This window comes from Coturnix japonica, chromosome 9 (genome assembly GCF_001577835.2).
Source record: "Coturnix japonica isolate 7356 chromosome 9, Coturnix japonica 2.1, whole genome shotgun sequence".
Taxonomy (NCBI): Eukaryota; Metazoa; Chordata; class Aves; order Galliformes; family Phasianidae; genus Coturnix; species Coturnix japonica.
Genome location: NC_029524.1, coordinates 20,022,352 through 20,047,019, shown reverse-complemented (window position 1 = coordinate 20,047,019; position 24,668 = coordinate 20,022,352). Strand labels below are relative to the sequence as shown.

At 40.9% G+C, this 24,668-nt stretch overlaps 1 protein-coding gene across 5 annotated transcripts in view; it reads left to right on the top strand.

Annotated features, from left to right (window-relative positions):
- RSRC1 (arginine and serine rich coiled-coil 1) overlaps positions 1 to 24,668 on the top strand; it is a 98,183-nt gene that overhangs the window by 29,618 nt on the left and 43,897 nt on the right. For all 5 annotated transcript variants that reach the window (XM_015872093.1, XM_015872094.2, XM_015872096.2 and 2 more), the window contains one exon: positions 20,943 to 20,979. In XM_015872093.1, the coding sequence (XP_015727579.1) occupies positions 20,943 to 20,979 (37 nt within the window). The remainder of the gene's footprint in view (positions 1 to 20,942; positions 20,980 to 24,668) is intronic.

The window sequence follows — 24,668 nt, the reverse complement described above, 5'->3', positions numbered from 1 at the left end:
TAGAAGGGAAAAAGTAGTCCAGATTTGGAATATATTCCTGCAGGTATTCCATGTAAAGAAATCAGATACGCTTTCCAATTTAAATTCATGTGTGTTTAGAATGTATAGACTGGGAAAAATAGCTGCTTTAAATACCATGAAGGTCTTTTACTTCTGAATGTTTCCAAAGGTACTTGCTGTGATTGAAGAAACCAGGCTTCAGGAAGTATCATAGGATGGTCTGGGTTGAAAAGGACCATAGTGACTATCTTGTTCCAACCCCCTGCTGTGTGCAGGGTCACCAACCAGCAGCCCAGGCTGCCCAGAGCCACATCCAGCCTGGCCTTGAATGCCTGCAGGGATGGGGCATCCACAGCCTCCTTGGGCAACCTGTTCCAGTGCATCACCACCCTCTAGTTAATAAACTTCCTCCTAAGATCCAACCTAAACCTGTCCTCTGTCAGTTGAAAACCATTCCCCCTTGTCCTATCACTGTCCACCCTCTTAAACAGCCGTTCCCCCTCCAGTAGCCCCTGTACTTTCACATCCCGTGGATGCTGGGATGTCTGTGTGTGTCTGTCCCTGTCTGCTTTCTTACCTCATACATGAGATGAAATCACAAATTAAGATTTTTCCTTTGCTCTTGGGCTTGTTGACGCTGTGTGTTGTCCTATATAAGCAGCCATATATTTGAGACTTGACTGTTTCTTTACAGTAGAGGGTCAGAATGTCAGTTTTACACTAATGATGGAGAAAATGTTCTTTGTTTGTGGCTTGTATAAATGCTAATGATAACCTTGTTTTTAGCACTACAGTGTATATGTTTGTGGGAGTGGAAGGGTTTGTGGCTTTTATTTTTAAATCAGGGCAACCTTAGATTTTTTCCAAAGTTGATCTTGTCTTCACAGGAAAAATCTGAGCAGATTTCAGAGCAGAAGAGAATCTGCTCCAGTCACCCAGTTGTCATCCCTCAGGTGCTCTGTTCCATTGGGCAATCAGTAAATAAGGGTGAGCACTGAACTTGGTGCACGCTGGGTGAGTGTCAGCTATTTTGTGGAGATGGGCTGTCAGGGTGAACCAGCTGAACTCTCTTGTTCTTACGGTCTGAAATGTTTTAATGGGTATGCTATTTGTTCAGCCATCATAGAGACACTGTGGTCACAGCTGCTTTGAGTTTAGGTTGGGAAGCTCTTGTCCAGCATCTGACAGTACTTGGCTAAAAATGAAAAGTGATGGGGTTGGGAGAGGTGTATTACACTTGGAAATAATTTTGTGCTCTCCTACAAGGTAAAGCAATGCATATTCAAAAAGCATTCCACTGACACACCCTAAATATTCATAAACAACAAGGTGATACATCTTTCATGTGATCAGGATTATTTAATTTCCAGCAAGGTCTGTGTAAAATAAGGCTGGAGATGAGCAGGCAGCAAGATCTGTTCTCAAGCAGCTCTCTGACTGCTGCTATGCTGTTCCTTTTTCCTTCCATTTTACATGTATTCTGAACTAATCAGTGTGCTTTTGTCTCTTAATCCCGTAGTAGTAGTTTGAACTGTATTCCTTTTGCCTGGAAAAGTATTAAAGAAACCAAGAAATAATATGGCTTTCGCTGAGAAACCGTTGCCAACATTTCTGAAGCAAAAGCACTGGCTCGGCCTTGCAGCCTTTTCTATTTATCCAGTCTCATAGGCCAAGTTTCAAATCATATTTCTCTGTTTGAAATAACAGTGTTGTTCTCTAGTTACAACCCATGACTGCAGTAGTGATATCACTCACGTTATTGCTCTGGGCCATTCCTACGTCCTAGAACTCTGCCAGCGCTGGTGCTTTGTACTTAACGCAGGCATTGGTGGCTTTCCTGGTCTCACTGAAGTTTTAGTGACAAGTGCTGTTAGGAGGTATTACCTCACCCAGCACATCTTCTGCGTATTATGATGTTATAAATAAAATGGAACTGATACAATAAGGGCCAGTGTATGTTCTGTGATGCGTGGTCCTTTTCTGTTAACTCTGCAGAGTTTTATAGTGCATACTGGACATCTGGTCCCTACTACTTAGCAGTAAGATCTAGTCTAGTGATTTTCTTTTATTAAATTTTACTTTTTTTGGAGAAAAAAGACCTAAAACTTTAGTGTACTTTGTTCTCTTGAGGTAGTTAGTCAGGTCCTACACTTGTCTGCCCCATATATATGTATGCATATACTTATATATACTGAATAAAGGATGGGAAACCAGTGTCTCTGTGTCAGAGGAAGGAGCCAATACCACCAGTGTTACCTGAGCTCTCCAGAAGACTGTAGCACTCTGCTCCTTTCTGCTGGTGTATCCAGGTATGCCTAGACTCACATGCCCTTCTAAAATGGAACAATCTCAGCATGCTTTACCTGAAATAAAATGTGATGTATATTTGCACTTAGTGCCTGTAGCCTAGTATTATCCTTGATAAGACTGAAGCAGGCATCCAGTAGTTTCCACAATGTGATTTTCTGTACATGCCTATGAGGTGCATCCTCATCAATCCTGCACCTGACACACATTTTGTTTCATTTTTTTCCTCCACTTGTGTAGCAGAAATGCTAAGTTGTGTCTTGAAGCAGTGATTGAGCACCTGGTGGGAAGGCAGGGCCAACCCAGTTCAGGTGCATGAAGGGTACCTGAGTGATGGAAGGGATGGAGCCAGGATCCACCCCTTCCCAGACCTCATTTAAGGGCTGGCAGTGGAGGTAAAGGTATCTCACTGGAGATCCCTGCCTACCTCAGTACTTCCCAAGGCGGGCAGATTTTCTTCCTTGGTTTCTGTGTCCATGGCTGCTGCAGTGGGGCTCGTTCTCATTTGCTGCAGCCTAGAGTTGTACCACTCTGCTGCTATTGCTGTACTTTCAATCAAATTGTAGTGTTACTGCATCATAACTTGTCACTTGTATTAAGAAATAATAGTATTTAATGGAAAAGTAGTGATTGTGTCCTCCAAAGAGATAGAGCATCCCTTTCTATCCTCCATCTTCCCCCTCCAAGCAGCATTCTTTCTTTCTGTTTTCTCTCTAATTTTAATGGGCTTAGTCTTCCCCCTTCCCTCCCACCCTATTTTTTTTGCAGGTTCAAAGCTTAATACAGCGCTTCAATTTGGAAGCTTTGCTCTTTATTCCGTGATCTTTCAATTACTAATACAGTATTAGACTATATCCCAACTTGTGGACATTAGTGACCTTTTAGAAATGCACTGTAGTCTGCAGCGTTTTCCTAAGTATTTCAGGGTGGCTTACTTAACCAGGAAAATCTTGGTCTTATACGTGCAGTGAGGTTTTTTCCCTTGGCTATGTTAAACGTACCACTTATGTAACTGTTCCTAATGCATATCCCTACTGAGGAGGTATTAAATATAGGAAACTTTGAGTATTTCTATAACAAATGGACTATTCCCGGTCGAGTATTGGAATGGTTTGTGGTGAGCAGCCCTGGGTGCAGTCTGGGTGTCCCAGGCTTAGCGGTGCTTCCACAGTCTGTGAATGTCTTGTGGTTGCTCTTACAGCTGATTTCTTCCCGTTTGTGCTCCTTGAACCTGTCCTTTGTCAGGATCAGTTCAAGTGAAGGTAAACTGGCATTTTTGAGTGTAACCATAACTGACCCCAGATACTTTTGCATGCTGGTAATCCTCTGATGTCTTAAACTCTTTCATTGGTGTGCTTTGCTCAAACATGTATTTCTACCTCTGCAGTGCCTTGCCACCAGCTTTGCTAATTGAATCATTACATTCATCTTTTCTGCTTTTTTCATATTCACTTTTTGTAAAGCAACTTGTTTACTTGCTTTCAGTGACCTGTGTTTGCACGCTGTTGAATTTTGGTGTTTCAAGTCTTTGTTGGGTTAAGAACATGTAAGTTCTTAAGGCATTGAGGTGTGGCATTCATAAGGATCATTGTTCATTGTTGGACCAGGGGATAAGAAACTTGTTAGGTCTGAAGAACTTGTACTAGATTTATTGGTTTCACCTTAGCTTTCTCAGCAGGAGAATTCTGAATTACTTTCTAAAGTGTTTTTGACAATTTTTAATGGAATAAATTAAGAGCAGCTTTTCAGTTGTTATGAAAAAAGAAATGTTGTGCCATTAATCAAAGCCGACCACCCATTTAATTTCTGCTCCTTATTAGGCTAGCGATGTGTTTTTGCATTAATGGGCTGACAACTGCTTAACTACCCAGAGGAGTGTTATGGAGCTGAAGATTCATGTCTAAATGCACCGTTCCCCTTGAATGGAGAGCTGCGTATCCTGGTGCTGGCTGAGATGGACTCAGTGATCCTCATGGGTCCCTTCCAACTCAGGATGCTCTATGATGGCTGTGTGACCTCTCAGTGGCACTTCAGCACAGTGTTGGTGGGTTTCTTCTCATGCTCCTTGCTGGCCGTGGCCCAGAGCAGGGGCAGCACAAGGGTGAGCTTGGCAGGAGGTGTTAGGTGTTAATGGGGAACCTTGGGTATGTCAGAGTTTGGCGGTGCTGAGATGCTCATGGAGCTTGCCATGTTTTCCTTACCTCTTTGCACTCAGTGCAGCAGGAAGTCATTTATGGTAATTTTCTCCTATTTGCATATAGGTTATAGAGTTCTGTGGTGCAAAGCACGCTCAGAACTCTTTTTAAGTGTCTGTTCAGATCAAAGCGGGGCTGTGTGATAGCTGTTGTCTGACACCAAGCTGTGTGGTGTTGTTTTCATTAAACATTTATCATACTTCCAACGTGACAGCAGGCAACTTTGTGCTTGGGTAACATGTTTTCATGCAAAATTTATTGAAAAAGACGAGACATTGTAAAGAGATCTTGTTGCCTTTCACCAGTGGCGAAGGGTAAATGTTTGATTGGGAGGAGAGATCCCTTCAGCGTGCTGAGGAACAGCGAGACGCTGCTGTTAAAAAGCAAGGAGATGCATCTGAAAGTTGGAGTTTGCTCTGGGAAATGCTGCTTTGACAGTAAGCAGGAATGCTTTATTTTTCATTTTTACTCCGCTTGGTTTTAACAACTATTTGTTATGTTTCTGTCACGATGGAATGGGTTGTCATCTGCGAAGGAAATGCTTTTCTAACACACAGAGTTTTGGAATGGATCCATTTGTAGTGTAAGTTCTTGCATTTAAGATCAGCTGTTGAAACAGCTGGCAATGCCTAGGTAATCTTTACATTAGAAGTCATTGCTTCTTTGCAAAAATGGGAAGATAAGGTGGTATATTTGACCAATAGCATACTGCCTTAGAGTAAAACACTTGTTTTTTCATATTAAGGAATATTTCATTCTTCCCATGATGTATTTGTGGTTTGGAGCACTTCTATTTTTCCAGCCTTACCGATGGAAAGCTGGTGAGTGTGCAGTTTGTGCGTTCACTGCCTGATTCTGTTTCTGTTAATTGGTGAGTGATCACTTTCTGGCTTTATTGTCTATAAGATTCACATTAAATACACAGGCCTGCAGTGTTCAGCTTTTGGAAGATAGTCCTGATTCACGTTTTGCTTTTATAGCGTGTGATGTAAGTAGGGAAAAATGGTCCTGCAGCTTCTTTGGGTCTAACACATCCAGTGATTACCCAGCTTCAATTCAGGTCTGGAGCAATTCCTCTGGGTGCAGCATTTATGTTAATAGGCCAGACAATGCGAAGGGCCACTGGTAGCTTATCGCTTCCCATACCCTCTGCTGCAACAAGAGGTGGCTCTCAAAATCTGCAAAGTGTTCCTGTTTATCTGATCCAATTATGCACATGCTGCTTCCAAAACATAATCTCTGTAGTTGTTGGCCTAAGGTATTTGTGTTCAATCATCTCTATTCACTTACAAATGGGATTTTGTCACACTGAGACTGATTTTGTCACTCCAAGGCCTTTTCTTTAAAATTTTACATGACAAGATACATTTATTAAGTAGTAGAAATGTACAAATATAAATTGATGTTCAGGGCACTACAACGTTTGTTTAATTTGCTCTGTGCTCAGTCTAATTCATCAGTTATTGTTGATTGTTTGGGCTGTCTTTAGTCCTTATATTAAAGAAGCTTCTGAAGCTTGTGTTGTGCAATGATGTTTGCTTTGCAGTTGGAGTTCAAAGGACAAATAGCTTGCTTGTAAGTTTGATCCAAAATATAGCAAGTAAGGACTATTTCTGAGCCAATGCTTTGTCCAGAATCTTTGAAGTCAGTGCAGGATTGTGTCAGGAAGCCTATTCCTCCTCATCCTCATGCTGGAGATGTTCCAGAGCTCCAGATGCACAGGTCAGTGGAGACGTTGTTACTTCCCAGGTGATCACGGTGGTTCCTCGAGATCAGTTTTACACATGCACATTTCATAACTTGCCTTCTCAGAGGTATGGCTTCATGCTGTAAAAGTGCTTTGAGTTAGTTCCCACCCAGATGCTGCAGGGCATGGTGCAGGTGATGCCTGCAGAGCCTTTGGAGAAGTGCTTGAGTTGGGTTTGCTGGTGGAAGGTGTTCACCTGTCGGATCATAAGAGGAACCAAAAGGCCAAGTGAGGACAACTTCCTCAACAGGAAGCCAGGCAGAGGCTAATGGGAAGCAGAGTGAGTGTTTTGTCTTGAAAAGGGAAGAGCTGCCCATATGCCTGGAGTGGCTCTGGGGTCACTTGCCTTTGACCTGGATTTGTTGCTATTGTTGTTTGGGCTGTGTCAGGCTTGTTTTTCTTTTTGATTGCTAAAAAATCCCCTTTTATACCTGAAAAGGATGCTCATTTATTTAATGGGCTGCTGTAGTGAGGCAGCAGCATATGGTGTTTCTTTGCCTTTTGCTAACAGACTTTAAAATGCTGCATGGACTCCAGGCAGGGAGCACACGTGTGTGAGCTGTGGGTACAACTGCATGGATGTCACTGAACATCCAGGTCCAGAAAGCGAATAGCTTTTATCCACAGCAACTCTTTAATTTTTGTCAGTTCTGTTAATTACCTCTGACTAGACTGTAAGTAATAATGTGGTACCTTTGTATTTATTGCAAGTGCTTGGGAGGAAGTAAGCATTCACTGAGTGAAATGTGTTAAACATGCTTTGAATTGATGGGTCCTATCCTTCCTCTTTAGTGTTTTCAAATCAGTATTAAATTTGGAAGAGTGGAAAGCCCCCTTGCCTTGTCTAGTGGACTGGGTACCTACATGAACCACAAAAAGACCTGCTATTAAGTGAAGCTGTACCACTTTGAAACACTTTTAAAGAAGAAAAGCAGCTTAATAGTGGTGGGAAGTACAAAGGTACAGATTTTGTGTTCTAGCTTCATAGCTCTATCAGTTAGAGATGCTTGTTGAATTAGCTTCCCTGCTCAATTCCCATACTATAAGGGCATGCCTATTCCTTGTATTTGCAGAAGTAGATTTTGGAATCCATTTGAAGGCTATATCTTCAAAGACACACATTACTTTAAGCTGTTTTCAAAACTATGCAGTCTCAGAAACTGCCAACCACCATGATTGTCCTTTTATAACTATATAATTTGCATTATCTTGGGTTTTAAAGTGGAATAATTCCTCAAATAGAATATTCTTTCTGAAAGAGTATTTCATTTACACACACACTCATGTTCTCCCCGAATGTAAACATGTGGCTCTTTTTATATCAAGGCACCTTGCACTTTAGGAGCAGCTGACTGTTGTTTTAATGGACTCTCTTAATCTGTGTATGAGGAATCCAAACTGAATGATATGGAGCTGTGAAAATCCAGTTAGCGTGAGCTGTAATCTCTTTACTGGGTTTAAGTAGTTAGTGGCATTCAGACACCCTGCAGATACTGAACTGCAGAGATACAGTAATCACCTAACCATGTAGCCAGGGTCCTGCTATCGTGGAACTAAAGCAGAGGAGTCCCCAGCAATCATTTAAGTAAAACAAAACAAACACAACAAGCGCTGCTGCTTCTGAGCAAGCGAACAACAGGGAACTGGGAAAAAAATCCAGCAAACATTTTCTTGTAAAAAGGGATTTCACATTATAGTGTACATATATATATGTGTGTGTATGAAATATGGCAGTTCTTGGTCTTGAAATTCTGTAATGAATTTACCAGAATGAGTATTTGCATGGTTGAAGATTATTTCCTGCTTTATTAAAAAACCCCAAACCTGCTATATGTTTGGACATGTGTTTGCACCAGTTTAGGAAGCTGGAAAGAGTGGGGATGCATGCATGGATCCCAGCTGGTGCCAGCTGCAATGCAACCTTCCACAGGACATGCAGGGCAGTCTGGGGCTGGTGGGGCTGCTGTGCTGGATAGGTTGGGTTGGGCACTGCCAGGGATGCAAGCAGGGCTCATTTCTCTGCTTTAACACCATTTTGTTAGAAGAACGTCTTGCTGAAGTGCAGGTATTCTCAGGCATTCCTGTGGAGGAGACTGCCCAACCCATCTCCTACTTGAGTTGGTCTGCTGAGTTTCTCCCAGTTTGGTTTTGGTCAGAGATTTATTATTAAATAAACAAATAGCAGGTGTGTAGGCCTTTATCAGCTCATCTCTGTTATGATCTGGTCTTGGAATAAACCATTTTCAGCATGGCAGAAGGACGCATCAACACTGAGAGTGCGTTATCTCCAGCTGTGCTCTTTATGAAAGCATCACTTGGGCCTCACATTGGTTTATTCCCAGGTTGCATTATGGCAGCCCTTGCAGCCACCTGGTGAACTGAAGATTTTTCTGGAGGAAAAAGTTCTTGGGATCACTTCCATTTTCGGTGCCAATTTATGCATTATTTATAATGTTAAAAGCAACCTCTAAAGATCCATGAAGGTTGAGGCTGGGAAATGCTTTCAGTGACTTCCAGGGTAGAAATGGAAAGCCCGGAGGAAGCCTGTTAGGTGTCCCAGTGATTCTCCTGGATCCTGGCTTGTTCCTCATCTGCTTCCAGCTGCTGAAGTCCTCATAAGACAAGGCCCATTTAACGGTGAATTATGTTGGGAATGATGATTGTTTCCTGGACAGAAATCGAAAAAGCAAGATCAGTCTGCTTTCTCAAAATGGATTAAGGAATTGATCAGGAAGGTCTGACTTTGCTGCTCAGATCAGAATCTCTGAAGGCTGCTTAATGGCATCATGCTGTGTCAAAGAGAGAAAAGGATTTTTTCCTATTGATTCTTGTCAGGTGGGCACTGCTTTGTGCTTTGACAAAATATTAAAGGAATACACATAATGTATTTATAGGACAGCATTCAGCAGAGAGTGATTGACAAATGCCTCCAATACTGCAAAGCTCAGCCTCGGAGCAGGGCAGGAGTCCTTCCAGTTTTCCTTTGTATTTCCTTCTTCCCTCCTCTTCTTTTAAAGTTAAGTTTTGGTGTTATGTAGTTGTTGACTGCTAGCAGTATTCAGTGAGGATTGTCAGAGTAATTGTCTTTAAGCCAAGTGAAACAACAGATCTGGATGTTTCCCTTCACAGCAAGAATCCTTGCTTTGTCCTGTTACCTTCTCTGTATGAATCTGCAGCTAATGCTGTAGTACTGCTTTCTATGTGTCATCAGTTTCTGGTGGGCCTCTACAAGTTGGGATGCCCTTTGAGCATGAAGATGGAACAGAAGGCAGGGGCTTCTATGTAGTGGAAGACATGAAATCTTGCTTAAAAGGTCAGAATGCATTTTGTGTAGAAGAGGACAAAAGGTGAAAATCCACTGCTTAATCTATTATATAAAAAACCAAAACGTGCTGTATGCCCCAGAGCTTGTTGGAAGCTGTTTCCATTAACATTAAAGGTTATAAAATAGGTAACTTCTCTGGAGAAATAGTTGGACGGATGGTAATCAGAAACACTGAAGATTTTGCTCATTTCTTTTCAATTTAATTACCAATTAAAGCACAATTTAAAATGGGGGGTTGGGGGAGTTGTTGGTATTTTTTGAATATCACTTAGGCTGTAATAGCTCAGAAGTGATGGAAGGTGTCCAGTTGACTTCAGTGAGCAACAGGCATCAGCTCTCCCTTGGGGATCCTTCCAGGAGCATTGGTGTTATATGGGCAGTAGAAGAGTTCCTGCAGTGAGCAGCCCTGCTGCAATCGGTGTTTCTTTGCATGCTTTCTCTTCCTAGACTTAACTTGCAGTTTTCAGTACAGAAAGACTTGAAGCTTGTGTAACCAGTAGCTCTGTTATCAAGGAAATCCACATTATTACTGTTGTGAGAGCAATCCAGTTGGAAACGTAAAAGCAGGAACAATTCATGCTGACTCTTTCTGTATCAAATGATACTCAATGACTATTTTAATCCAACCCATGGAAAACATTTACAGGGAACACAGTGTTTAATTTTTCTGCAAGTTGATGAGAATTTTATGGAATGAAATAGAAATAAGGTTCTCTCACGTTAAAGTGACCAGAGTAGAAAACTAATGCTTGTCTTTCATTATTTGAAGAAAGTGTGATGTCATGAACCCAAGGTAGGTTGTGCAGCAGAAGCTTTAAGTGCTCGTATGGGCTTTAGGAAGCAGGAACTGAGAAGTGCTGAGTCTTCAATGAGAAGTAACCCAACAGAAGGGAGGTGGATGCTGAGTTGTAGGCTGCTCTGCCTTGGTTAAGTACTGTAGATAAGGGTTGTTCAGTGGCACCGTGTAAAGTAGATTTACTCCAACCATGGGAGGGTTGCATCTGACTTGGCTAAGTGTTCCTTCCAGGTCTGTCATTGTGTGGCCTGAGATAGGAGTAAAGCTGTAGTATGGAGGAAAACCCCTCTTGGTTAAAGAAACCTGTTAAAGACATTCACAGATGTGTGATATGTGTGGAAAATACTTCTTTAGTTGGTGTGGGAATAGACATCGGTGAACACAAGATCTATTTGAGCACGGTGGTTTTCACACGTGGTGCTTTAGGTACTTATTTCTGCCAGCAGAAACGTGCTCAGTTTTATGTGCAGCATCATGCTTTCTTTTTCCTGCTCTGCCTTTAATCTAGGACTGTGTTTATGTAATGCAATAGAAATGTTGCTAACGTGATTATACTTTTATATCTTATTAGCTCAAATACTGAGCACAATAAAATGGAAAACTGTTTAAATTTTATGTTTAAATGCTTGAGATAAGAGTTCTTGTAAATGAAATGTGATTACATTTCTGTAATAGATCTTCTCTGTCTTTTACTACTTTGTTTAGCTATGTAATTCTATTGGGATTGCTGTTTCTAAGTTTGACTTTTAGAAATATCCATGTAAAGCACTCACAGATAAACAATGAGCACAAATCTGTTGAGAGCTCAGTGTTTCCTGTCTGGGAAAGCAAGTCGTTGCTAGATAGTTTTCTTTGTGATAACCAGTTTGAATTAAGCGTAATTCCCCAACATCACCTTGAATTTCCATCTGTGTGACGCTGATGTTCTTAAGTGTTTTGCATTTACCTAATGCTCTGGGCTATTTTCACTTAGCCGGTATGGAGAGCTGTGACTATCTTAAAACTGTAGATGATATGAATAACAATTGTTTGCTGATCTTACCCTGTATCTCCCTGGATAACCTGCAGTCTGCAAAGGCTGAGTAAGTGGCAGATAGCTTTTGTCATCTCTTATCCGGGCTGTACACTTGTAAGGAAGAGCAGGGATAATCGCCTAAATCTAATTAGGGGTTAAAAGAGGCCATGACTGTGATGTGGCAGTGAGACACCTTACTGTATCAATCCTGTTTGCATTAGAAAAATAAGGTTGTCATATTGATTATTCAAATTAGCTTATATTGGCCGTGGCTCAATGGTGTGTATCGCAGCTGAAGCACTGCGAGGTCCCAGCTTTTCAGAGGAGACCTATGCTTATGGCATATATTATGTGGTGTCTTGTTTGCTAATTTAGAGGTTTTAAAATAAACTAAGACCGAGTGAGTTTTATCGTGAGAATTAAAGGTTTAAGTGACCATCAGAAAATGAAGTTGAGCTTTCACGTGTGATATTTGTGATTGCTGAAAGCTATTAAATGAAGGCCGATAAATTTGCTTCAGATCTTTTATGGAAGAGTCAGTATTGGAGTTAACAAATCTTGCACTATTATGTTTGTGGACTAATTGATGTTTAGTTCAAAGTCAAATGGAGCTAAAAGAGTAAAGTAATTGCATTCAGATCAATTCCACATTCGAGGGATAGCGAATTCCCTGGGTTGTGACTGTGGGGTCTGTGTTTTAATTTGAAAATCTACCTGATGCTGAGTTCGTAGAGAAGTTCTCAAATATTTCTCAGCCCTTTTGTCATCTGCTGCTGACATCCTGCTATGGTGTAGATGCCCTCGAGAGCTCTAATTTCAGCCCTCCTTGTTACTGTAGTCACAACGGGTGACTTAAGTGCATCGCATAGAAGAGGCAGAGGAAAGCCTATATTGCCTGTAATATGCCAGGCAATATGTGCTGGGGCATCTCTTGGGTGAAGGTTGGGTGTTGTTCTGTTAACTTCTGCACTGGTTTGTGCAACGGGTGTACAAGGAAAAGAGCACATGTTAAATTGCAGGTATCAGGCGCAATACTCAAGCCTTTATCTGTGACAGGAAGAATTTTACTATCTTCCGTGCATGCTGAAGCTTTGTGTTTATCCTAGTTATTGGTTATGCTACATTTGTCTGTTTTTAGATAAAATTGTGTGTAGTTAACAGTTTGTTCCTCTGGTGCGTGTAGGGACAAGGATTGTTTAACATTTCTTCCTTTGGTTATTTCTTCCTTTGGTTCATCCAATTTCTTCTGTTTCTATTGCTGTTGGTATTGGTGTGACAGTTACCCATCCCTGCTGACTAAAAGCCACAATGCCTAGAGCACGGGGATATGTGTGTATGTAAGTAGTGAGAGGGAGAGCAAGAACAATGTTTTGACCTGTTTTCAATGACTTAAAGCGATTCTGTTCACATAACTTTCCAATATCTTCCCTGAACAGAAAGTTAAGTAGGCGGCTTATCCTGTCATGCCATTGTGGGAAAGTCCACTTGGTCCTGACCATTGTTGCACAAATGTTTGATTGCTTGGAATGGTTCCAGTGTGAGTTTCTGGGGACGTTGGCTTCTGGCACTTGTTTGCAAGACGTAGCAATTTTGTGTATTGTAATCGTGACTTTCAGCCAAAACTGAAAAGCCAGGAAATGAGCCAACGCACGAGGATTTTTCCAGCAATTTCAATCCGCTGCTTCTGTGGATCAGTACAGCAGACTGGTCAGTCGTTCTGTATTCTCAGTTTGATGTAATGGCTTTATATATCTTTCCCTAGCCGGGAGTGGGGCTGGAGGTCAGATCACTTCCCTCCACTTGAGACTAATGTGTAAGTTAACAGTTCTAACCAGTGCTGTATTGATGGAGTTAAATTTGTGAAACAGAATTGGGTCTCTTCGTGGTGTGCAGCAACGAAGTGCCTTGGCTCCATGACCAAAAGATTTCAGTGGTCAGAGAGCATGGGGCACACCACATCTGTCCATCCGCGTTTCCAGACCTTTCTGTACCATCTCAGAATCCTCAGAGCATCTTGCTGTTGCAGGATCAGGCAGTTTGTTTGGTCTGAACTTCTTGTTATAAGAATGCTTTACATTCGTGCTGCTTTTCAGAGTAATTAAAGGTGTGACTGGAGGTGCTGGTTTTACTATCCAAGCCCCAAATTGCTTCACGTCCAAGTGTCCTTGGAAACTGCCATGTTTATGGTGTTTAATGTTTTCAGGAATCTCTTGGCTTCATATTAGAAAAATAAGGTTTGAGGGAAGTCTTGGCTATAGAATGGGCTTAATATTTTTTGTCTTATCTATTCATTTTGGCTCACTTGGTAGCAAATCAGTAGCATGCAATACGACTTATTTTAATGACATTGAAGGAAAGCCAAAATACAAGATGCCTATTAAGGCTCCTGGTCTATGTGTTGGCTGGCCACTTCTCACCTTACAAAGCCAGAGCTGCTCTCTTTTCACAGTAGTTGTCCTTTGTGAGGTGTTGGAAATGATAAATGCTAAATTAGGGAGATGCTATTGCATTCTTTGATGCAAGTAAAAGGTTAAAAGCCTTCATTAATTTCATTAATAAATGAAACCAGTCATTTTGGAGAGTAAAACGAATGAGATCCTTGTGATGTGGTAAGAACAAACCCAAAGGACATTTGGACTTGGTACCTTAAGGAGGTTTTGGGCCAAGTGTGAGGTACTTAGATAATGTAATTCAGTGTTGGGTTTGGTTTTGGTTTTCTTTTTTTGGTATGTAAAATTTTCTATTAACAATGTAAATTATGATTCCCTGAAATTTTCTTATGCATCTTATGTAGTGTTTTGGGCATCTGCAGCATCAGTGTTTTCAGCCCTGGCACAGCAATGCACTGAACACACCCATTAATTCTGGAGCATTTTTCTGCGTAGTAGATGTGTAGCGAGCATAAAACCAAAAGCGATTTCAGCATCAATAATATTAAATAATAGCAGACTTGTAAATTATATAGTCAAAGATAGGTACAAGTACTGGAGAAAGAAATAACAAGTAAGCAGAACACAGACCAGTTTGTGACCTAAAGCCATTGGGACAGCTGCTGCATCATGCCGGGTTCCATCATGCTGGATGGAGCTCCATGGATCTGGAAGATCTCCTGGCTTTCTCCTGCCATTCCATGTGTGCTCAGCCCACCTGGAGTGCCCAGACTGGAGGGGTAAAAAACAAAAAGCAAGAGACTTGCAAATACTTTCTTTGGAATAACGTACAATAGAAGCAACTTGTGAAATGCAGTTGGAAACTTGAGTCTGCTGTGATTTGAAGTATTCCAGACTGCATTAGATGGAGTAGTTGGGATGACAGAAACCAACCGTCAGACATCAGGTAGTTCTGCTTCTTATAGAATGAGTCTTTACCCTATGTAGGAATGAACACCCCTACCCATCGGACAGTGAACTTATTGGCATTGATGATGGGGATCAGGTGAGAGATTGGGCAGGTGCAATTCAGTTGAGATACTGAACACAGATATTAGTGTGGATTTTTGTTTTGTGAACTGGGATCTATGGGGATCATTTGGGAAAAAAAAAAAGGCTTCTGAAGTTAATATAGAAAATGTGAATTGTCACTTTAGATTGCTGAGTAATGGAATACATAACTATATGAAGCAGCCTTATATGTAGCCATCTTATAGTAGGAATTCAGAGTGATCATAGAATAACAGAATGACCTGGGTTTAAAAGGATCACAGTGCTCATCCAATTCCACCCCCCTGCTATGTGTAGGGTCACCAACCAGCAGCCCAGGCTGCCCAGAGCCACATCCAGCCTGGCCTTGAATGCCTGCAGGGATGGGGCATCCACAGCCTCCCTGGGCAACATGTTCCAGTGTGTCACCACCCTCTCCATCCTCCTAAGATCCAACCTGGATCTCCCCTGTCTTAGTTTAAAACCATTCCCCCTTGTCCTATCACTGTCCACCCTCATGGAGTGATGAGCAAAAGCGTGAAGTTCTTGGGTTTGATTTTTAGTTATTTTTGTAGATATTTATACAAAGTTCTCTGCCAGCAAGAAAGTTTTAAATACTTATCACAGTGGCTTTTTCTTCTGAAAGATTTTTTTCCGTTTGGGAAGAGTGCATAGCAAGTAAGTAATTAATACAGAAGATTTCCATATTAACTTGTTTCACAGGAAGAATGTTTTTAGTAGTTAACCTTATTTTTATTAAACACTCAGCGAGGAGCTGCTTATAGTTTCTTGAAGCACATTTTCATGAGTGTTTATGCATTTTGCAGTCTGCGATGATGCTGGAGATGGACCAGCCCAAATGCAGCCTCATTCAGTGGGTGCACTGAGCACCTGGAGCACCCTCAGAACTCATTTAATGTGCATAGGTAGTTGTTCAGAAAATGAACCGCGGGTGTGAGGCTTCCATGTGTGCGGCTTTATCAACAGATCGTGGGCCTGAAGGAATAGAGGAAGTGAATGGACACCAGTGTATCCAAATATCTCATTTTGCCTAAAAGCAAGTGCCGGCAGATAAATGCCCATAAAGGGATTTCTTTCTTAAGCCCCATGGATTTTTTTTATTTTTTTTTTTGCAACTTTTTGTGCGAGTTAGAAATGAAAACCATTCATCTTGTGCCCCAAAGAACGGCCTTATTGAATGGAATAACAGTGTAATGTACCATTGAAGGCAGGATTGAAAGTGATTATCTTGTTAACTCTTGACAGTTACCGCCAGCTTGAAATAGAACTGGCAGGCTTGATTTGCAAATGAATTAGAGCTTTTTCATTTTGTGCCAGGATCATCTTTTTATATTCTGATATGACAGATGCTATGTTCCATGCTTTTGTTTCTCTTCGGTTTTATACTTGCAAATAAAAAACAAAAGATTATGATAGTAATTTTATTTGCATCTTTTCTCTGGGAGTTTATTCTTTGTGTCGAAGTTTTTAATCTGACATTTTTTCAGAAATTTGTTTAAGAATAGTATTGTTCCCACAGAATGAAATTTCATTAGGTTAAGTACAGTCATAATTGGGTGAGTGGGAGGATTTAGAAGCTTTCTGAAATGGGGAAATCGATGGTACTCGCATTGTTTTAGTGCTCAGGGCGTTGAAGTTTTCTCCCTGATTTATAGTTAAATTTAACGTCCTCTATTGCCGAGAGTTGAGTGCAGCTGAGAGAAATCCAACGCTGAAAATAACGATCCTAAAATACTGCTAATAAAATGCAGGTGTAATTAGTTTCAGATTAATGCTGATGAACTGTGTTTGTATTCCGCAGCCATCCAAACACAGATGGTAAGGTGTTAGGTATGATAATTATTGTGCACTCTTTCTATGTTCCTCATTAACCTGTAACGCTCTTTACCAGTCCAGAGAGTTTTTCCTATAGTTGTGTTTACCGACATTAAAACTCGCTCTGCTTTGTTTAATATTCAGTGCAGTGTTCTGTGCATTTGCAGTGCTGGGCTTTTTGCTACTTTTGTAATCTATTTTGTACTTAGAGACTAATTAGCAACACTTCCTACTAGCACCAGCGTCCATTACCGAAATGTTTTCATACACTTTCACCTACAGGATGTGTTTTAATTGAATATCGACTAAATAATATTACAGAAAAGGTAAAATAGGCCAAAGATGTCTAATTTATTTAAAACTACCAAATAATGCGCTTAACAAAGGCAGTGGTACTCCAAAGTCTGAAGCTTAATTGCTTGTGTTTGCTGGGAGTTCAGGCCTTGATTAACAAGGTTTTGCTCTTTGTGGAGGAAATCCTGAGCACAGGATGGCAAAGGGAGGAGAAAAATAAAGATCGGAACCAGCATCCCCCACTCGATCATGTATCAAAACTCCAAGGACTTGCAAATTACCGCGTCCTTTGAATTTCCAGGTTTATCTGAGGAATGGCTTCAACTGCCAAGCAGGGTAAATAAATCTGCTGTGGTAATTTATAGGATTTCTGTATGTGGTCTCAAGTCTTAGTAAAAGAGAGCTGGGAGCTTTTTTGGGTAGTTATATCAGCTCTCCTTTACCTGAGAAATACTTATGAAGAGAAAATATTCTCTTTGTTTTTGTTTTGTAGAGTCTATTAGAAAATATTGAAGCCATCAGCTCTGTATTTTGGTTTTTCCTCCTCTGCTTAGTTTCAGTGTTTATTTCAACTGCATACAATCTTGAATTTTACTCTATGAGACAGGGCTATATATATTTTTCCCTCCTGAATATTTGATAAGGTCTCCTGGGTACTGATTTTTCTTTGGGATAACATATTATGGAAATTGTTTCACCTTGTGTCCTATTTAAAGTCCCTGGTTTTAGCATGATTCAATTTAGCTTGCATTGTATTCTGCCAAGTTCCTCAGCAGCTCCAAGTTATTCCGTATGTGTTCCTCTGTGTGGGGAGGCATTCCTGCTTTTCTTCCTGCTTTTGATAAGTGACCTTCATATAATCTTCTTGAGTCTTTATCAAATTTAATGTATTAGTAATTGGCCAAACTTCTTACCACTTTTTTTTTTCCCCCCCAAGTGAAATAATTTCTTTGGTTGACTGGAGTGATGGAGCCACTGAGCACAATAACATCAGCTTTGAAGTCCTCACTGTTCAGGACCAGTTCCAGACTGCTTGGATGTGATATTGAGTAAGAGCAAAACAGCGTTCGCACTTCAAAAAGTATCACACGGCTGCTTTCTCCAGCATTCAGAGCGAAGGGCTCCCTCAGCATTCCCTCTTCTGGTGGGAATTTATCATGCACAGAAGATGAGAACGGTAGCACCAAGTTAATAGTTTAATGACACCTCATCCTGTTGAACTCCAACATGGAAAAGAACATTATGCTGGTTTTCTGGATGCTTGGTCCTGTCAGAGTGAGGACAGACTGTCCTCTTGTAAGTGGTTTGAAGGAAAGAACAGGCACAGGGCTTGGATTTCTGTGTCATCTTTGTGCTTCTTTCAAAGCCTGCTGGAATTAGTCTCTGTGGTCTATAGTCAGACTAGAACACATCAGACAAAGTCATGCTATGCCTTCCCAAACCCAGCACCTTATTCCTTACGTTCCTCCTGCTCTCTGTCTTGGGTATATCCAAGGGTAGAAGTAAATAGTGTGCGGCCACACATGCTTACTGGTTTTGGTGTACGATTTTAAAATACACACATGTGAACCAGTGATCCACATCACAAACTCTTCTCTGTCCCAGGCCTGGAAGTGCAGTGCTGGAGCTTCTGTGATAAAACAAGGAAACTTGAGTCTAAACCACGTTTGCCTAATGAACCAGAGACATAGATGAGGTGCGTTGAGAGACTGTTTGAAAGGCAACCAGGTGTTTTGTTGCAAATTGTGTGGTGTGGTGTAAACGTTCTTAGCAAAACTTCATCACCCGATCAAGATAATTGATATTGATGTAACTCCTGGTGTTTCTAGGGGTACAACAGTACTGGATGTGTGTAATGCTGTGACTGCCACTTATTTGAGGTGCTTTATGTCACCGACAATTAAGGTATTCAGTGAGAACTGAAGGTTCATTTAAACTTTGAAGCATGTCCTGACTGAGCTGTAGCAACAGTTGTGATTGTGAGTAACAGTATTTGAAAGGGATCTTGTTTGGGTAATTATTTTCAGCTAGAAAGAACAACCAGTGCCGGAGCTTCACTAGTTGTCCCCGCTGTGTAATGCGTGGCAGCCGTTGGCTGCAAGGAGCACTTCATTGAAACTGACAGGTGCCACGGGGTTTATTTAGGACAACCTCAACCTTGTCCTGGTTTGTTTGATAATGTCTGCCTTATGGATGTTCAGCCACTGCATTTCCTGCGTTAGAGCCGTGTGTTACACCAATATTGCTATCTGTGCTGCCTCAACTACAAATTGGATGAACAGCCCGTGACACTTTTTCAATATTATTACATTAAACCAAGTGGATTTTGATTGATAACCTAATATTCAACTAATGCAAAACATCAATCATGGCAAGTATATTAATTATTTAATATTGCAGTCTAATTCAGAAATCGATGTGCTGCATGAGGGGAAGGGAAACTCGCTGTTCCCAGAAGACTTAAGACAGGGAATTATTAAAGAAAAAAAAACCCAAACCTGCTGTACTCTTGTGTGTTAGTTCGATACAAATCTTTATTCATTTGCCAATAATCTCTTCGCATTTTCCACTTCAGGACCATTTTTATCAGTTTTGAGACCTGTAATTGAATTAAGTCTGCTTTCAGCACAGAGCAAAAAGAGTTGTACCAATATTGATGAAGTCATGACAGGGACAGCGGAGGAGACAGGCCACTAACAGGGCAGGCTTTATACCATTAGTGGGGAGCTCCTAACATCAGCGTCTTGGATCCTGCTTCCCAAGCAGTTTCCTTAAGGCCATTTAGCACCTCACAACGGATGTTAAAGACAATTCCTATTTAAGTATTGTGCAAACTCAAACTGTATTCTCATTTCAAAATGCTGAATAACAGTGTAAGTAAAGTGTATCTGTTGCTTTGTTCGTGATATGCTCTCAAATAGAGCGGGAGTGCATATACTTTTTTTGAAAGCTTTATGAAATCATAAATAAAAGCTTTGTACACAAGTCTAAAATACAGCTAGGCTGCAGAGTGTGTAACTGAATGTATTCTGTATTTAATGGAACTTCGTACTCTGTAGTTGTTTTGTGTGCTACTCCGCCTTGTGTTCCATAGCACACATTAAAGAGAATGGAAGCATCAGTTTTTGCATGGTTTGCTTTGATGGAGGAGTGTAGTTGGGCTTTTTGCTCCTGTGGCTTGGTGCAGTCTAATGATTTGTTGAAAAATATGTGTATTATAAATGTACGTTACCAACCCAAACCATTCTATGATCACACAGCTCAATAACATGGTTATGTTTTTAGAAGCAGATGGAACCTGGAGCCAAACAAAGGCAGAACCATCTTCCTTCGTTTGGTGGCTTTGGGATCTTCATTGGTTTTGCTTTGGTTGGGGTTCTCTCTTTCTGGAGTAGCAGAGAGTTGTTGCAGGTAACCCTGTGAGCTTTGCTGCTCCAGGGTAGCAGTCATGCTGTGTGTGTACATGGCAAGATGTTTAATGGGTGACGTTTTGCTCTGAGTTCTCTTATTTTTATCTTTTTAATTTTTATTTATTTTTTTGGTAATTTGGTCATTTTTTTTCCCCCCAAAACCTGCTTAGTTAATGTACAGTTCAAGTGCTGCACCTCCTTCTTAAGCAGTCTCCAGTTATACTGTTGGAGTAGAGGTGAGGCAGAGCTGATGTAAAGCCATTGAATGTGTATTTCATAAGCTCCATTGTGCAATGTTTTGTTTCACGTATGAAGTAGGGGGTTGATTATATTAAAACTGCTTCTTCAAATGAGCGTTCTATTGCATTGCTGATGTTTATTGCAGTTTTAAGGCAGGTAAAATTTGAGGTTATAAATAATTCTGCAGTTCTGCATTTGGGTGATCAATACACTGAAAAGATTTTAATGATTAAGATATTAAAAATAAAATTTTTACATAATTGAGAGTTTTTGTGGCTTTGCCATTTTCAGAGTTAAATATAAATGGTTTCAGACAAGGATTTAGCAACTATTTAGAACTTCTGTTCTTCTGTTACAGGGATGCTGGAAACATCAAAGCTGGATTAGAACATCTGGTAAGTTTTAATTTTCTCTTGAACATTTGCATCATCTTTGATATCTGCATTCCAAATGAACACTTTTGAATGAGCTTTGAATACCTTGAATTGAGAAAGTCAACCATTTCCCAGAGGGTCAGCTTACTGTTATTATGTGAAGGCACTTACATTTTCATTTATCTCACCGTTCCAAGGGAATTTTAATTTTTTTAAATTACTTTTTTTTTGATGTAGAGATGAAATGAAACGGACTGCAATGCTTGGATTGATGATTACCTTAATTATAAACAAAAATGGTTTGGTGGAGGTGGTTTTTTTTGTTGTTGTGTGGTTTTTTGTTGTTTTTTTTTTTTTTTGGCATATCCTGATCTGAAATCAACAAACTTGTGACAAAAAAAAGCAACAAAAAAAAAGACACGCAATCAAATATTGCATGCATAAATATGGCGTGTTTCAGTAATTTGAAGGCTTTGAAAGAAGTGCACAGCTTTGTTTTTTCTGTTGTCTGTGCTTTATGAATAATGTATTGACTTAAGTTCCATTCAGTGCTGCAGTATAAAATAATAATTGAGATGCAAAGTATTTTTGGTTTAAGTAAACATATTCAAACCACAAGTGATGGCAGGACATACTTAGCATTAAAAACAAATCGGTTGATCACAAGTGGAAGAAATGCAATATTGTCACAAGTCTGGAGCTCCTTGAGCATAGAATGTTAGCATCAGCATCATCTGAGCACCGAGTAGTTCATCTAAACAGATTATTAAATCCCATTAAATCAAAATATCCACTATTAATGGCACGTATCTTTCAGTATCTCAGGAGAAGCGCTTAAATTCGTGCTTAATTTTTCATATAATAGCTGAATAGAATATACTGTTCCATACTGCTACGAGAATGAAATCTTTTCACAGCGCATTGCACGAGCGTTTGAACAAACTGCTTTTCTGATGTTACTCCTCATTTTGGGGATCGCATGGGAAACATGATTTGTTGGGGCCCATGTTCCAATGTCTTGGAGTAACAGCAGGATGAGAAGCGTGTATATTCTGGCCCTGTTGTCAACAGTTTCCCTTTTATAATGGTGGCATATTAAGTGCTCCATCGCAACTAGTAGTTTGAATCCATAAATGGAATAAATAGCTGAGCGTTATGAATGGCTCTAAGAGCAGTTGGGATGTTAATCCTGTTTGCTGGTTTCGTAGGTATCTTGCATGCTAGTTGAATCTCTTAAATAAATATTTTAAAGTGTTTCATTCCTCCGCTGGTGTCAGGTTGTTGTAGTCTGATGGGTTCAGGGGATTTTTCTAATGCATTATAAAGATGCCGTAGTCTTGACAGATGACCATGACTGGTACTTTTTCTAAATTGGGAGTGCTGCGGTAGCTGGAGCTGTGGGGCTGATTTATAATGTCACCTCAAACCTGCAGGTTTGGGAGGAGGGGGTCTGTGGTTTCTGAGCAGACTGGGGCAGGGGAGCGTGGGTCAGGATTACGGCCTGCACATGTCCTGAGCTTCGTTGGGATGCGGGGAAAAATGCGTTGGAAAGATGTTCTGCAGAGCAATGGAGTCTGAAGTTCTTATACATGGTAACTCACTGTATGCTTGAATAATGTCTTTGCCATGAAATACATTAGCTGCTCTGTATTCTGTGAAAGATCTGTCGAAAACCTCCAGGTCTTTAAGACTTTTTTCTTTTTCCTTGTGATCTTAGAAAATCTGTCCTGGGAACGGGTGCTCAAGGAAATGAACTGTTTCCTGAGGTGCCTGCAGATGGGAGGATTCCCATCTCAATGTTATGGCAGACAAGTTCAGAAAGACCCTTGAACTCAAGTAAATGATGGGGGTGTTTCTGAGAGGAATTAAGCCACGCTATTGCTTTAGTTCTTTTAGTTCACATTACTGCATCTCCAAATACCTGTAAGAAATTGTTTTCCTCCATATTTTTTTTCCCCCACAGATGGCAGTGAAAACAAGAGTCTGGCTATTGATTATAAATGTACTTTTTAAACCTTGATTTCAAATGGGATGTGCTTTCTCCTTGTATTTTATAGGTACTGTTTGCTGGATTGCAGCCTGTCTTACTGCTTACCTGTGCTTAGTGGCATCTGCCATCTGGGCAGGGTATTTAGCACCTAGCTACACATGGTTGCTTTTAAAAGAACCTGGTAACTAGTTTGCGGGTTGTTATTTGGGAATACCTTCAGTGTGAAAACATGCTTTCACAAACAACCTGTTTCTTGGTAGACCAAGGGGACTTCACAGCAGGTTCATGTGGATGTTGGTGTCAGCAAGCACGTGAGTCCTGGAGCTGTGGGCTGGTTTGGGCTGGGAGGGGTCTTAAAGCACATCCTGTGCCAACCATCCTGTGAGCAGGGATACCTCTCATAGACCAAGTGTCAAAAGCCACTGTAAGGATGGGGCACATGCAGCTCTGGGATGCAGTGCCAGGGCCTCATCACCCTTGTGATGGATTCCTTCAGAGCAGATGCAGCTGGACCAGCTACTCTGCTGCTTGCTTGTTATTTGTTGGATTATACGTTGCTAATTTGACAATCTTTATAAACCTTGCAACAGGAAGCTATTTGCAGCTCTGTTTTCTATTGGTAGCTACACTGAAATCAGACCGTGTAGCCATACGTGTGGTTTCTTCAGCAGAGCTTTCTTATTTGTGTCCTTTGTATAACATTTCAAGGCAATAACCTCCTTGTCCTTGTGGTCAAGCAGCAGCATCAGTTCGTTTTAAATGATGGAGAGCAACCTGTCATTAATAGCTTGTTTAGCCCATCAGTGGTTTGTAAGAATATAGTTATTGTCTGGCAGTAAGGCCGGCGCTCCTCGTTGCGCATTGATCAATAACCACCAGCAGGTGCAGGTGGAGCTCCTATGCCACTGGCTATTGCATTGCTGCACGTTGCTCTGCCAACAAAGCTGCTGCAGCTCATTGTTTATGCTTTTAGTTGCATAACGTGACACAGCTAGTGTGTATTAAGGTCAGGAATTCATGCCATCTCATGTTGGTGAGCTCCATCTGGCAGCTCTATGTCTGCAGGTCTTCCTACTGAAGGTCTCTTGGCAATGACAAAGGTAGTGTTCCTTTATGCAGAAGGTGTTAATCTCTACATAGCAGGTATTGTTATTTATTTATTTTTTCCCTTTTCTTTGATATCAGCAGCTGGCTTTCTGCTGATTTTTCTCTGGCTTAGTTTCAGTCTTGGGGTGGTTATAGCAGTGTCTGCTGTGGCCTACTGGACAGCCACATCTGGTGGAACTGTTGGCTTTCTAGTGAGCTACAAAGCCAGACTGTATTTGTTCACAAACAAATGATTAAGTGTAATTACATTTATCTTGGTATCCTGGCAAAATTCCTCGCTGGGTAGTTATATTCTGCAAGATTGAATTCTCTCTCATTGCAGAGATGTTGGGATGACTGGATGGTTTGGGGTTTTTCTTTTTTTTTTTTTTTTTTTTTTTTTTTTGCTATTGAAAATGAAAATGTATTTAATAATCATATCCCGAAAGCAGATTCTGCCTTTCTACCTGGAAAAAGTCACCATGGTGCTCCTGGGGAGCTGTAATTTTCACAGCCTGTTTCCCATCCTTGGCTCTTGACCAATCTCCCTTCCTCCCTGAGGTCGCAGAGGACAGGTCTGTGACTTGAGCACTGGGGGAGTGTGGCTGTTGGTATGGCAGTGCAGGTTGTATAA